General features: G+C 39.5%; 1 protein-coding gene across 1 annotated transcript in view; it reads left to right on the top strand.

Annotated features, from left to right (window-relative positions):
* The window catches only part of EPM2A (EPM2A glucan phosphatase, laforin), a 39,723-nt gene extending 24,269 nt beyond the window's left edge, over positions 1–15,454 (top strand). Inside the window, exons 3-4 of the mRNA XM_034061129.1 lie at positions 11,906–12,147; positions 13,554–15,454. Of these exons, the coding sequence (XP_033917020.1) occupies positions 11,906–12,147; positions 13,554–13,834 (523 nt within the window). The 3' untranslated portion in view covers positions 13,835–15,454. The remainder of the gene's footprint in view (positions 1–11,905; positions 12,148–13,553) is intronic.
* Positions 15,455–16,106: the final 652 nt, after the last annotated feature.

The following is a 16,106-nucleotide window of genomic DNA, read 5'->3' on the forward strand; positions in this document are numbered from 1 at the left end:
TGAATTCCTCAGCTCCCTGTAATAATGAGTTGCTTTGATCTGGTGAGATGAAAGGAGGAAAAAAGCTTCTCAGATATATTTGAGTTCTAGGTAATAAGGCTATCCAGCCTGAGTAACGATTTACAAATTTACAAAGTCAAGCTTCAGCCAAGAATGTAAACACATTTACATAAACTTTAGTGGCAGTAGATCACTTTAATACATTAATTCAGATGCCTGCAATTTCAATTTCCAATCAGGTGGGATGATATTGCTAGGAAAAGAAGGAAATCTTAAGAAATAGACAACCCTTGGTTATTTTTGTCAGTCTTTGGCCTCCAATAAAACCTACAGCATTGCTCATTCATAGGATTTATGTCATACAGATTTTTTTTTTCCCTTAAACATCCAGTACTTCTTTAAAAGATCCCACTATACTTTGCAGTGTAAGAAATCTTACACAAGTCCTTCTGGGGCCTCTCAGTAGCTCTGTTATAGTCTCAGCCTCAAACTTTGAGGCTGGTAACTCATCCACAAGAGTTACTAATTTAATGTTTATAATCTAGTAACCAGTTATGCTAGCTAAAATGAAGTTTCCTGACAATTTTATTATGGTAGCACCAAGCAGCTGTTGTCCCTTTGATTGACTTTATTGTGGGAACACATTACTTTAGATACTTATGTAGCTGACTGTGGTGTGTATTGATTCCTTTTTTCTCAGTGTTTCTAAGATGTTCCCTGCCTGTAGTACTCTAGAATGTGTCTGTCCCTCATTAAAATTAATGTAAATGAGCTTACATGGGTTTAAAAATTCTGATAAATAGGCTAGCTGGATTGAACACAGATACAGAGCCCTTCAGGACTGTTGTATTTGAATGGTACCACAAGGGGTGGATGTGCTGCTTTCTCTGGCTGTTGCAGTTCTGAGGGGATTGCAGCATTTTGTGCATATGTGTGTATGCTGCCATGTGGATCTCAAGGCCACCTTGCTATAAACTGTGCTTTGCAGTTATGCAGTTTTCATGAATATGTGCTTGTTTCTGAAGCACTGGAATGCATTTCCACTGGATCTGAAATGCTACATTTTGAAAAGTGGTCTTTTATTGTTTTCACAGTCTAGGTTTCTAAGCAGCTGCTAATAAGTAAACTCTGAAAGAAGACAAAAGATACTTTTACCAGCAATTCCTAAAACTTCTCAGGCACTAACTTAAAGTTCATGTGTAGCAGTTTAAGTTAATTTTGTTAAGATGCTTTAACTTTAGGATGCCAGCAGTGGCATCATTCCCATTGCTAAGCATTAATGTTAGAAATTCTCATTCCTAATGCCAAGAAATTCATGGCTTATTACGATCTGGCTTAGTTTAGCAGCCTGTTGTTGTGTTTCCAAGTATTCTAATTCAAAACAAATGGGAATGTTGGCAACCTAACAGAGACCTATGTAGGAAGTAACCATTGGCAACCATAGCTTTTGTAATTGGAGCATTTAAGTATTAATCCTCACAAGCCAATGGGGGAGTCCTTTCCAGTTTGTTCAATGCAAGCTTTGGAACTTGATTCTCAGGCTGGATTTTTGCGATTGGCACATTATTTTCTTCAGATAATGTTTATACAAATGAAAGTATGAGAAGAGTAGTTCTCTACAAAGGGAAATCCTGCTTTGTACTGTATTCAGTCTGTTCCTTAGGGATCAGTAGAAACCTCAAGTGTATGTTTGAAAATGAAGTCTGACTAAGTCCTGTAAGGCTAGATCTGGACACTCTGTCTTACAAAGCACTGGTATGCTTGTGAATAATTAGTTTCTTATCTCCACAATAGAAATATATAGTGAAGTATGACATAAGATGTTTCACTTTGAATACAGGGAGGTTAAAATTTTATCTTCCACAGTTTAGTTTTGGCCATATACTTAAAATCCTCCGAGACAAGTTATTTTAGATTATATCTAGGGTAGAGATAAAATACATTATAAAAATGTATAAGATATAAATTCATTGGCTTTAAGCTGTTTAATGGAAGGAGGTGAATGAGATGGGAGAACTATTTATAGTGTGGGTTTTTTTCCCTATATAGGTTCAAACGCACTGCAAGCTTAATGAGAGCAAGTCTGTTGAATCTATTGGAGCATGCACTCTTATTCTACAGAGTTAGATAAATTTGATCTTTTGTCTGAAGAACAAAGATGGTTTACAATCCCTTTTGCACTTCCATTCCCCAAGGGGGCACAAGTCGGGAACCTGTTCTAGTCCTGGCATGGAAGACATCAGCTGTATCAAGCTGGTTTATCTCATCTATCAGTAATTGACCAGGCTGTATAGCTTTTATGACACTGCAGTTGAAGCTAAATAAATTGGCTTGTCAGGAGCTCTGTGGCTACCATTGCTTGACTTATGGTGTCTGAGATAGATGGACAGGATAGTTAACTGAGGACTGAGAAAGAGGCTATATTACTATTTATAAAAGACATTCACGAATTAGCACAAACGATGAAGAAGAATTATTGAAACTGAACCTGCTTTAAGATCAAATGGATATTAATTGCTTCTGAATGAATTTAGGATGTAAATTAGAAAAGGGTTTCTGACATCAAAGGAATGATGTCTGAATTCTGGCATGACCTTTCAAATTAGGCAGGGAAGATTGGGAGGGTAAATTAATTTAAGATGGAGCCTGATAAACTGATATAGATAGTGAGCCCAAAGATGGAAATTAAAGTTTATGATTATAGTATCATAGATCGTAGGCTCAGAGAGACCTCAGAAAACATCCAGTCTATTTCCTTGCTCCAGCTTAGTCTCAGTTATATTTAAATCATTCCAGGTTTATCCAGCCTGATCTTAAATATGATCCCATCTCAGGGATGAGACTGTACAGCCCTGATACTCTCCATTCAGTTACCTCACTATTCCTACCATTAAAAAGCTTCCCTATTCTTCAGTTTTCTTAACACAATTTAATTTCTTCTTGTCCTTTCCACAGCAGACTTGGAGAATTAATTAGCATCCCACCCCTTTATAGCCATCTCTTAAAAGCTTGGAAACTCCTACTCTGTCTCCCAGAATCACAGGATGCTTGAGGATGGAACATCTCAGTGTTTTCATTTTGATTTTAACCCTTGGTTCTCTCAATCATTTCTCTGAAAACTTGCCTTCTAGATTTCTGATTGCTCTGGAACTCTGCTGGGCTCTCCAGGTGTTTCTCTTCCTTCCCGTTTCTCATTATGGTGGTCTACTTATACTGAATACAATAGAAGGATTATTTTGTGACTCTGGGGCATTGTGCCACTGCTTATATGTCCAAGTATTGCTGTCATTTTTGCAGTGTGGAATGTGGTTTCCTTCACAGTTGTCTAGGTGTTTTCATGAAATACTTTCCCTGCTGTGGCTGGGTGTAGGGTGTTAGAAATGCCCTTTGTCTCTGCAAGCTTTCCTTATACAGTGTTTTTGTGAGTTTCTTCTAATAAAGCTGTGATGCTCCCTCTAAAGGAATGTTTGGGGTGGTTGTGAAAGGGGAGGAGGGGCCATAAACAGAAAACTTTGGCGATCCATTTAAACTAAACTTCTTTTATGTGGCTTGTGTACTTCTTACCCTGTATCCTTGGGGCATTCAAAGCTAGGACAATCCATAAAGCAGACATAGCCTACAGGCCTCCCCTTAGTAGAATCCACCAGAAGGTTATGAACGAGTAGGAGAGCTGGGCTGTGCTTGGGCATTAGCATGGTTCCTCCTTGTCTCATAACCTGAAGAGGGCTCCATGCCACCTGCTGTAAATTCAGATCGGTGGGTGAAGAGGGGTCAACCAAGCCCTTTTGTGCTATCAAGCTGTTGCTATGGAAATCTACTCCTAAGATAGCAGAACCTGAGGGCACTGTACCACTGCTTTGTAGCTGAATGTCTGGGTAACCTTGTATTTCAGTTATCAGTTTGATATTATTCTTAACTGGTTTTATTTAGGACATTGTCAGCTTGGGGTTAAATCTTTATGGCTTATTTGCTCTGCATATCAGCAAATGAGGTAGTTTGATGCCAGATTCATGCATAAGCTTAAAAATGTGAAATAAATCAGATCCTATTAAGCATAACACTCAGAATCCAAGGGCTTGAGAAACTTTGCGTATAGCTAAGATGACAAAGTGCTGTTCTAAAGTGATAAAAACAGGTGTTTCTTTTTAGTTTCCAAGTCTGCTCCCATGTGAGAGGCTAGATAAGTAGTCCAAATTACATCTAAGAAGAAAATTTGCCAGAGCTTAATTACTTTTCATCACAGTGCCAAATAAGAAAAAAAACCCCACCTTGGAACAACATTGTAGTCTGTTTAATTCTCATTTAAAGCCTGGAGGCAGAATTTTTAACTTCACAATAAATTGTACGTTTTCAGGGGTAAAGCAGAACAAATTTGTAAGCAACAATTTGTGCTCCTTCTACATTGCCATTGAGGTAAAAATGATTTTTTTTTGTTTGAAACCATAAGTAGTTTTTACAAGGTCTGCAGCTGTGTTGTTTCAGTGTAATATGGTTTTATCATTAATCAGCACTTTCCTCTGATGACTTCTGCTAAGGTTATGAACATTTATTCCATCGTTATTGATAAAAGTGATTGTATTAGGACTGGGCTATTAGATCTTGATGTCCTGTGAGTTAGACCATGGTATCATCAAACTTTGCTTCCTACTCTGGCCAGTAGTGCTTTTCTGCATGCTGGGCAATTGAGTGCATCAGACTGTGCTCAGTTAATCCTACTTAAGTCAAGCCTTTCATCACAAAGCCTCCATCAGCTTGTCTTCTGCAAGGAGACTCTCTCGGTAAGTCAGCGGGAGAAGAGTTTGAGACCACAGCTGTTTAACCAGGTGTGCTGAGCAATGGGCAGTGAAATGACCATGTTGTAGACCCTCAGTTCCACATTATTATTTCATTGATAAGGAGTATTTTGCTGAGAGATCTCTCTGTCCTTTATTTAAAGAAAATGTAGTGAAGCCAAAATTCTTGTACAAGCCCAAACCTCTGTTCCAGTATCTATGTTGTCAGTACCTTGGAGGAAGATTGCAAGAATTAGAAAATGGAAAAAAGAAAAAAAAAATCTGCCATTTTTCTCAGCTGTTGGTAGTTGCTTTATAGGTGAAACTATAGAGAAGTTGAGATTCTTTACTTCTTTAATGTAGATAAAGCCAGTTGATTTGCCCTTCCCATATATTTTACCTTTAAGTAGTCATCTAATTCCCTCTTAAAGCTAACATTTCACTCTGCCCTCATATGAAAGTATATACTCAAGAAATAGCTGGTATTAACTGTATTTTGAATGTTTTATTTTTTCTGTATCTTTTTTTTAATACACTAAAAAGTTAATAGAAAGTTCAAAGTTTGAGTGCATAGAATGAGATCATTGATTTTCAGAATGTTACTGTAAATTTTCTATTTTCAGTTCACTTCTTTGTACAGGCTGATATTACCATTTGACCTCTCTATAAAGCAACACTTTCACCAAGCATCACTGCAAGCATGTACTGTTTCCCTTTCTAACCTATTATAGTTCGCTTAAAATCCAGTGATGTGTATGAGCGACTGAGATTATTTATTTCAAGTAATGCATGATGCATTACTGATATGCATTCATCAGCTGTGAATCTCATTTGCTCGTTTGCTGCATATTCATTTTCATTTAGTTTTATTTGATACCACTAGCAGCAGTAACTAATAAAATCTTAAATAATTCTGTTTTGGGCAGATTTTACTCTCTTCTTGAGTAGGCTTGTCTCTCGTGAGAGATCTTGAAAACAAAATTCCATAGTGAATGTAGACCAACAGTGTCATGCTGTAAAAGGACAGTCAGGGAACTGTAAAGAGGGATGTAGCCTTTGAGACACAGGAAGTAACTAATTTTCAGTTCTTAGAAATGGTGAGACCTCTTTCCACTACTAGTCATAACATCTTAAGTAAGATGTTGACCAGCTGGACAGTCCAAAAGCAAACAAAAATCATCAGGTGCTTTAAATATGACAAACAAGTGTGTGTGTGAAGAATACAAGGCTGTGTGGGTGTGTTTTAGTAATTTTCGGATAGGTAAAAGGATTTTGCATAGCAGAAAGTAATAATCTGTTCATTTTGTCCATTATGGAGGCAAGATGTCAGTGTGACCTATGACTGTACTATTCATGTTGGACTTTAAGAAACTATTCCTGAAGGTGAGGGTAGTTATCAGTGTGCTTTCTACATATCAAACAATATTTGAAAGTTTTCAGATCTTCCACTGGAGAACAGAATTTGGTGGTTTCAAAATCTGTATGTGTTTGTAGATGCTTTTCAGGACATTAGATAGCAACCTAAGTAATGTTTCTAGGTTGCTCTGACACAAGTACAGGAATCTCATCTGATTTCTAGCAAGTGCTCTTAGTATTTTTACTGTCACAGGTTCAGAAGAAAAGAAAAATAGGCCCAGAAGAGAAATGTCTAACTTGGTTCTTCGGGGAAGGCATGCATGTACCTAAGAGTAAGCTGCTGTATGTTGTTAAAAGGATGCCAATGGCAAAAGAAGGAGCACATGCAGGATGGTAGTTCTGGGTCATCATAATCCAGTGGTATCAGCAATTTAAAGTGATGTGTGAAGGGCAGAGAGTAGAGAAAAGACAAAAGAACATCTCAGCTACAGCTGGTAGGATTTCCTGTATTCTCATTTTGATTATGTCCAAAGCAACACTTTTGGGGAGCCTCTTTTGTGTCAAATGAGAGGGAAAGAGAGGTAGGAGGTTTTTTCCCGCCTTCTGTCTGCCTCCCTTTATTTCTCATCAAACATTCGGTCTTTGAAGTAGTTTAAATTTGGTTAAATGTGGAAAGTGTCAATGCAAGCTTTTGATTAAGACAGATCATAATTTTCCATTAATAATCCACCTTATAAAAACATTCTGAAGCAGTTTCTATTCTAGTACCATCAGGGAGGGGAAAAGGAACGCACTGTAACCGAAAGCAGTCCCCAATAGTTACAGTGCTGCAAAAAACATCTCTGCATTTTGCTTCAGGCCTACATTCCCCTTGGGCTGCTTGCTTGTAGTGGTGTTAAGGTAATAACATTCCATAATGCAAAAAACACTCTATATGCATATGAGCACCACAAAATGTTGGGGTCAATTGACTGAATTATATATGTTGTTCTTCTGGGGATGCAGAAGTTTTCTTGCAACTTACATGCAGGTATGGTTGCATGCTACACCTTTAAGAAATAAAAGCATTAAGAGAGGACACGGCTGTTGTTTCAGCTAAATTGCTCTGTTATATCTATATATTAGCGCTCATCTTGCTGTCATCAGATGCTTAGTGATATCCAAGGAAGACTGGTGCAGACAACTAAAGTGCATTAGAAGCTTTAACATCAGGTTCCATCTTGACCTGGCACTGAAGGATGAATCAGTCCATCTCTTCTTATTTAAAATAATATGCTGGACATTGGTCAAAAATATTACTGATATAAACAAATGGCATAGTTGATAGATCATTCTGTTGCTAATATAATACCTGAGTATTTTTCCTTAGTTTGGTAAAGTCCTTTTTCTTGATTAAAGCTGGCAACTATATAGGTATAAAAGGATGTCTGAAATACTGTATCTGATAGGTGTTCTAATGAAATATGTTCCCCAAAGGCTTGAATCCTACCCTTTTCTGTAAGAGCTGTGACTCCTCAGAAGGGTTGACTGATTTTAGGAGAGATTGTAAGACACCTTCTCCAAGTACACTGATGATTGAACAGGTCTGGAAAACAGTACTTGAGCTTACCAGCTTACAGCCCACCATTTTAAAGAAATTTTAATTTGCTGCCCATTTGCCTTAAACCTTTATCAACAAAAGTAACACAGGATGTGCTTAAGCAGCAGCACAAGCATGTGCTTCATTGAGAAGGAGTTGACTGCCCGATGCAGCAATGTGGTGTCTTCCCTGGGGCAGGTTACCCTCCCTGTGAATTAGATCCCTAAAGCTAAAGTTGCTGTGCTGGTGATCACGAGGTCAAGCCTGGCACCTCTCCTTGTGGGCTCCTCTATTACTTGCAAGAGGAAGTTGTCTTCTACACAATCAAGGAACCTCCTGAATTGCTTGTGCTGGGCTGTACCATCCCTCCAACAGATATCAGGGTGGTTGAAGTCCTCCACAAGAGCAAGGGCCTGCAAATGTGAAGCTGATTCCGATCTGTCTACAGAAAGCTTCATCCACAGGTTCCTCCTGATCAGACGGTGTGTAACAGATCCACATAGTAATGTCTCCCATCGCTGTTCTCCCTTTAACCCTGACCCACAAACTCTCTGTTGACTGCTCACCTGTCTCCAGACAGAGTTCCATACTCTCCAGCCTATTCCTAACATAAATAGCAACTCCCCCTCCCTGCCTGCCCGGCCTTGTCTTTTCTAAAGAGCCTCTAACCTTCCATTCCAACACTCCAGTCATAGGAGCCAACCCACCATATTTCTGTACAACAGTGATATCATACCCCTGTAGACATGCACACATCTCTAATTCCTCTTGTTTATTCCCCATACTATGGGCATTTGTATAGAGGCATCTGAGCTGAGCTCCAAATGAAACCAACTCATTGGTTGGAGCAGCTGAAATAGCTCTGGATCGCTCCAAGCATTTATTACAGGTGCTGGCAACTGACTGGGTGTGTTGGGATGGAATGATGCCCCCCTCCCCCAACACATCTGGTTTAAAGCTTTCTTGACCAGCCTGGCAAGCCTCCTACCAAAGCAGTTCTTCCCCTTTGTCAGACCAGCTCCATGAGCCTCCAGTAGACCTGGCCTCCCAAATCAAGTTCTAAATAACCAAACCCCTGACTATGGCACCACCATTCTAACCAGTTATTAACCTGGCAAATCCACCTAGCCTTTTTAAGGTTCTCCCCTGTCCTGGGTTCAGCAGTAGCAGTCATTTTTTCTCCTTCTTGGTAGCTGGTGCAGTTCTGTGTGTTGACTTTCAGGCTGAGAACGGTTGCTGATAGCAAGTATGTTTTGAGTTACTGCTCAAATGTTTGGTTTGTCCAAGGCCTTTTCTGAGCCTCATGCTCTGCCAGGGAGGAGGGGAGGCCAGGAGAGAGCAGAGACAGGACACCTGACCCAGGCTAGCCAAAGAGGTATTCCATACCATAGCACGTCATGCCCTGGAGGTAACCGAGAGTTACCCAGAAGGGCTAGTGCTCTGGAGGGGATGGAGGAGGTATCAGTCAGTGCTCGATCGTGCAGGGTGGGGTGAGTAATGGGTCAGCGGCTGGTGAGGTGTTGTATTCTCTTCACTTGTTATTGGCTTTATCATTATTATTAGTAGTAGCAGTAGTGATTTGTGTTATACCTTAGTTATTAAACTGTTCTTATCTCAACCCGTGGTAGCTACATTGTTTGGATTCTCCTTCCCAGATCTCCAGGAGTCGGGGGAGCAAGGGGGGGGAGTGAGTGAATGAGCTCTGTGTGGCTTGGTTTAAACCACAACATCCCCTTTGACTTGGAGAATTGATGAAAAACTATCTGAGCCCCAGAGCCCCTAACCACTTCTCTCAGGGCTCTGTAGTCCTTAATGATTCCCAGGCTAGTGCTGTCAGTATCACTAGCACCCACATGGACCATGGGAAGTGGGTAATAGTCAGCGGAACTCACTAGACCAGGCAATCTCTCAGCAGCATTCCTTATTCAAGCCTCTGTCAGGCAACACACCTCCTTTGAGACTGGGTCAGGCCGACACATGGGTGCCTCTGTGCCTTTCAAAGTAGAGTCACCAACTACTATGACCTGCCACTTTTTCCTGGAGGCGCCAGTAGTGATCTTCTTTACCAGTGCATCAGCTGATTATTTGGCAAGGTTTGCATTTCCTTGTTAGCCCCCTGCAGAACTGCGAAGTGGTTTTGGGTGGGAATGTCAGCTTTTGGAGGAAGCCCCTTGCTGTTAATTGTCCTGTTCCTCCTGTGCCATTAAAAAATAAGGATTGGGATGCCAATCTTCCAGTGCCTTAGATTCATTTTCTCCTTAAAGATGGGAAGACTATTTGCATATACATTGATTAAATGGAATGCATTTGTTGTTTCAGATGCATTCATAGTGAATTGTTATTATTTAATCTAGGCTCTGTAGGGTCCTGGGGGAAAACAACCAAGTGCAATGTATAAATACATCATTAAAAATAATTTAAGTGTGATGACAGCTGGAAAATACCCATAGAAGTTGAATCTTTGGTAGATTTTGTGTAAAAGGGGAAAGGGGAAGAAAATCTAAAACAAAATTCTGAGTTGCAAGTTAGACTGGATGCTAAGTATAGGAAGAAACAAATTTTTATTTGACCACTGAATTGCAGTTATTTTTAGCAGCTCTCATCAAGAGACCTTGTTTATAGAATGTACACTTGTAACTGAGTATTCCTCTCTTTTTCTACCAGTCCTTCACTTTTCATAGTATTTAAAGAGAGATCAAATTTAATCAACATTCTCTGTCACCACTGAGACTAAAGTAGAAAAGGGCAGTTGAGTCATCCAGTCAGATCACCTCCTAAGTAACCTTTGATTAACTTTTTATTTGTGGGTGCTTAAGAAAAGAGTTTGCTTGCCTCATGTTTCTTTGATTGCCAACCACCCCAACAAACGAAACCCTAGAAACCAGCTGCTGTGACATTGAGGTGTTTGATTTGTGTGAGAGGGTTGTGTCATACTTCTGCTACTCTGTTTTTTTAGAAGCTGCCAGTCTGCAATGCAAGGTAGAGAACAGCTGAACAATTAAAACTTGGCTGTAATAAAGCACTAATGTGTTTGTAACACATGCTCACCTTTAAGAAAGAAGTGTTCCATATTTATTCCATGGTAACAATAAACTGTTGTTGGTTTTCTCAGTTTACAATCAAAAGGCAGGTTTTTAGCACATCAGCCCTCAGTCTGGGCTTCACTGCCCACTTTGCATATACCAGCCCCATGGCAAATGCTGTATTCAAGGCACAACCCCACATACTGGTAGAGGAAGGGTGTGTCTCAAAAATGCTCAAAATCTAGCATAACTAGCTTGAGCATTCCCACTTACCAGAGAGGTTAATGAAAGTCTGGATTAAAAAACCTAATTTGAAAACAGGCCTCTTAATATTCAGTTTATATTTATGTCAAAACCTGTTAGAACATACGGTAGTTTTATGATAATTAACAATGGGAAATGATAGAAGTCTTGAAGTATGATGTACATAAGTACCAGAAATATGGATGTTAATCCATTCCACACATACCTCTTGATCTTTGCAAAATTTCTGATTCTTCAGACCTTGAGGATAGCTAGGCATGTATTCTCATTCTTCATTTTGTTCCTGCTAGACTCCACAAGACCAGAGAAAGAAAATTACTTATTAATTTCTTATTTTCCTCACAGAAGGGTAGTTTAAGTTGTGGGTTTTTTTGGTTTGGCTTTGTTTTTCTGGTATTGTGGTTTGGTTTTTGGGGGGGGGAGGGAGGGTAGTTTGTTTTGGGTTTTTTTTCTGTCTGCTTATTATTTTGGTAGCTACAAAGCTAGAATAGATCTATGTGTTTGATTTAATAACGTAATTCAGGTCTGGATCATGTGAATCTTTTAGGTCTATTTTTTTGGCACAAACTGCATGAATTGTCAGAGTTTTCTTATTCTAGTCTGTGAGGTTAGTAAGCTTCTGTGGCAAGCTTAATGATGGATGCCTTGGAGACCAGCACACTAATTACACTCTGATTTTTTTCTCAGACTGTCTGGCTTTTTGTGGTAGGTTGTGAACTTGATCCCCAGCATCAAACATTACCAAGTCAACTGTAATGAAATAAGAAACTGCTTACTGCATGACATGAAAACGCTGCACTTATCAGTTTTCATGTGATGATGCTAAGCAGGTTTGGAGCCTGAATGACGCTTGACAGTTTCCTTGTTCAGATATTTTAATCAATACCACTGCAACTTTTTCTCAATGCTAGAATTCTGCCAAACATCTGGCTGGGAAGTTGCCCTCGGCAGCTGGAGCATGTGACCATCAAGCTGAAGCATGAGCTGGGTATTACTGCTGTGATGAACTTCCAGACCGAATGGGACATTGTTCAGAATTCCTGGGGCTGCAACCGCTACCCAGAACCCATGAGCCCTGAAATCCTCATGAAACTATACAAAGAGGAAGGTCTTGCCTATGTCTGGATGCCAACCCCCGATATGAGCACTGAAGGTGATAATGCTTAGGCCATTTTTGCAGTAAATGAATGCTGATCTGCCAGTTTAATGAATGTTTGGGGGTTGTTTTTTTTTGTGGGTTTTTTGTTTTGTTTAAATTTTGCATAAAAACAAAGCTAACACACAAGGTACAATTTCGCTGTGTATTATCTCTAACAAATCATTTGTATTTGCTTCTAGGCAGAGAGGCCATTTAAAGTACTCTGTGTCTGATAGTGCATGTGTATTTGAGTTTAAAGCCATCTGACATTGATAATTGTTTGACTGGTTTTGCTTTGAACTTGAATTCAGCCCATGTAATGAAAGTGTACTCTCTATGTGGAAGACTGCAAGCTTGCACAGCAGGACAGCTTGCCATCCTGGTGGTTAAAAATTAAGAGACAGTGCTGTATGTCTGTCTCTGCTATTCCCTTTTCCCCCAGAGTAGTTTTTCTTTAGCTGTAGTACCCCAGTCTGATGAATCTCCATACAGTCATTTATATAATTATTTGTAATTAATTTAGAATATGCATAGCACCTGATGTTGTAACACAAATTACTATTTTTAATTCCTCCATTGGAATGCTCAGTTCAAAACCTTGTTTCCAACCAGAAGGTTAGAAAGTGTGCATGTTGTCAAATGAGTAACTTCCCAGAAGAAGAGAGTACTTTCAACAGAGTGAAATACTGCTGCCACAAATAGAGCTGTCATATCAGTAGTAGGACATCAGGGAAGAGAGGAGCCCTTAAAACAGGGATTTGAAAGGGCTTAATGTCAGTGCTAACCTGTGCCATGAGGAAAAGTTAGGCTCTGATGTTTCATTTCCCAGGGTAACAGGGAGAAAAGGCATCAGAAAATATGGTGTATTCATCCCTTTGGGAGTGATAAAAACTATTCTGTGTTGTTTAACCATATGCTTGGTACACAATTTAATTGTATGAGTATTAGGTTGATAGGAAAATACTCTTTTGCTCTCCCTCCCTTATTATTGGTATAAAGGCCTTTATTACAACGTTTTGAAAAGCAATAGTACATAGGTAGCTTCACAAACCTCTGGTACTAAAAAAAACCTGTTTCATCTTTGGCTTGCTAACTTTAACGCTATGTAAGATGCGCTGTTTAATGTAGTTTGCTACCTTGTCTCAGTTCCTGTGAGAACATATATGCCACCCTCTCAGTGTTAATCAGAATGTATATTTAGAGAAGACTTGGGGCATTTTATAGATTTTTTCTGATCTGAGTCTACGTTGCAAGAAAAAACTAAGTTTGGGTAGAAGGTTATTTGAAAAAAAACCCCAAACCCTTAAGTATGTCAGGTTTACCATTACAGTCCACAGTTCATCAGGCTGTTCAGGCATAATCTCAACTGTGAGTCTAACTTCCTCCAGTGCAAATCAACATGTCTTGTTTTTTAACCTTAGGAAGAATACAGATGTTGCCACAAGCTGTCTGCCTCTTGCACGGGCTACTGGAGAATGGACACACTGTCTATGTTCATTGCAACGCTGGTGTTGGCAGGTCTACAGCTGCTGTCAGTGGCTGGCTGAAGTACGTGATGGGATGGAGCCTGCGAAAAGTTCAGTACTTCTTGGCTTCCCGGAGACCTGCTGTCTACATAGATGAGGAAGCTCTTAATCATGCTGAAGATGATTTCTACCAGAAATTTGGGCATCTTCGTTCCTCATGCAAAATACAAGAGTAGAAAAGCAGAAGTGGAAAAAGGTGAGGAGGAATCCTTACTTTTGAACGCCAAGGACTTAGAAATCATGAGTCAGATGACACCTGCCTCTCCTCTTCAAATTATGAACTTGTCGTAAAAGTGAGAATTTTGTTAAATAAGTGCCTTTGAGGGTTTTTTATTTGCTTTCTTTAAGCTGATATGATTCATGTTTTCAAGCCTTTTGCTGCAAGTGTGAGACTTAGAAACTCTGCAAAGGGAAGCTAAGATTTTAACTGCTTGCCTACAGGAACTGAGGTTTTAGTGTATACAATAAATAAGATGTGAGGTGAAATAGCTAGGCTTGGCAATATTTCAGTGACAAGAAAGAGAAGGCATTCTCAGAAAAGCAGATACAAAGTTTGACCAGATGAAGGTTCAAATTAGGATGGATCTGATCATTGTCAAAGCTGCTCAGTTGTTTTAGGTGGAGTGTGCACTATTGAAGTGTTGATTTTGTGGACAAGTAGTATTAATGAAATAGACCAGAAGGAAACTCATTTTTCAACTCAGTTTCTTAACCAAATGCTAATGTTTAATGCAGTGAATTAAAAGTTGTTCTCTGCCTATCTAGATAATGTTAAATACTATGAGTTATAGATATATTCTTTATATATGGGGTGTGACATGAAGAGAGGAATCAGCTCCACTTATTGCAGTCCACTCTGGTGCAGGCAAAGACTGCTATTTATACATTATCCTACACTGTGAGATATCTATGTTAAAGATATATTTTGCTGCTTTGGTCCTTGCAGTGCTGTATAGTGGGTTTCCTATGTGCTAAGTCAATCTCAGCAGTAACCCCTGGGCTAAACTGGGAACTATAGGAACTATATGACAAGCCTTGGCACATGATTGACACCACAGCCTCTGCCTTGTTGACCTAGATTAATTTATGCACTATAGCAAAATTCTTTCCTTGTGCAAGCAACATATAGATGTTCACAGATGCTAGATTTAGCCAGTTGAAACTATCTGTGGGGTGACTGAATGAATACCTTCCCCTGTAGGAGCAAAGAACAACTCTGAGGAGGTTTTCTTAGAAGCTTAGCCTCAGTAGGCTAATGTTGGCTTTTGGAAGATCCCTAATGTTTTCCAGTGCTGCTTAGTCCCTTAGCTAAACTAAGCAGTGGCACCAAAGCCTTCCAGCCCTACTCAGGTAAACCCAGTTTGCTGTAGGTTAAGTCCAAACAGAAGGGAGAGAAAGCGTTTCCTAGGGAACAGAGGATTAGCAATGTATGAACATTAAGAAAACTAATTTCTATAGGTTTATTCTTCAGTGAAATCTTTTTTACCACCCAACTTATTCCTCTAAAGACCCAGTCAGTGCCAGAGTAGTTTAGCTATTATATATTGATTATCTGAATACTTAATGGAGAAACTATTAGATATGAACTGTTTATGAAGAATGTCCAGAATAATATACTACATTTTATTTATCCTATACTTCAGTCACTTTCAAAAGGAAAATATTTATTTAAGTTATTCTATGTGTGTGTTTTTGATCATGACTTTGTTTCTAATTTTTAGAAATAATACTTCCTGTTTAGAAAATGGATGAAAGTCATTCTCTGTTAAATAAATACATTATGACAATTTCAGGAACCCATTTTTTCATATATCTTTGTCTCCCAATTTCAGGAGTAGCAAAGAGGGTTGTGACTGATATTTCTGTACAGAGGTAGGACCAGCCACTTTAATGTTAACAGCTCATTTCTTCACTGCTGTGGTGTGCCAGTTCTGATGGGCTGTTGTGGAGGGACTCTCAAAAAACAGCCCAGCAAAGATGTGTGGATGATGTGGCACCTCTGGCACCTACAAAGACAAAAGAAAGAGGTTTCTTCTCCTAGCCTGGTGCAGAAAGCAGAGGGAATGTGTCAGTGCTGCTGTCTGGCTGCTGGGCTCTTGTGTGAATGTGCAGAGCTACAGATGACTGTGCAGGAGTTACCTTGTTTTGGCTGAGTTTAAGGTAGAAATGGTGACCTTTTGCTACCGCATGCTTCTCAAAATCAAGTGCCGAGAGGAGGAGGATGTAATGAGAAGTACAGAGTAGAATTTGCTTAAGTTTATATTTCTGTTGAGATGGATTTGAAACCCTAAACTTAAAATGTGTTTCCAAGCATCAGCAACAGACAGTCCTTTCCATCAGATGCAGCTGGTAATATATGCTGGGACAAGTACTTGTGGGTTTGGTTCTTGTTTCACACCTAATTATATTTCTCTTTTAGGCCTGTTGGGACTGAACAGTACAAAATCT

Source organism: Melopsittacus undulatus, chromosome 3 (assembly GCF_012275295.1).
Source record: "Melopsittacus undulatus isolate bMelUnd1 chromosome 3, bMelUnd1.mat.Z, whole genome shotgun sequence".
Lineage (NCBI taxonomy): Eukaryota > Metazoa > Chordata > Aves > Psittaciformes > Psittaculidae > Melopsittacus > Melopsittacus undulatus.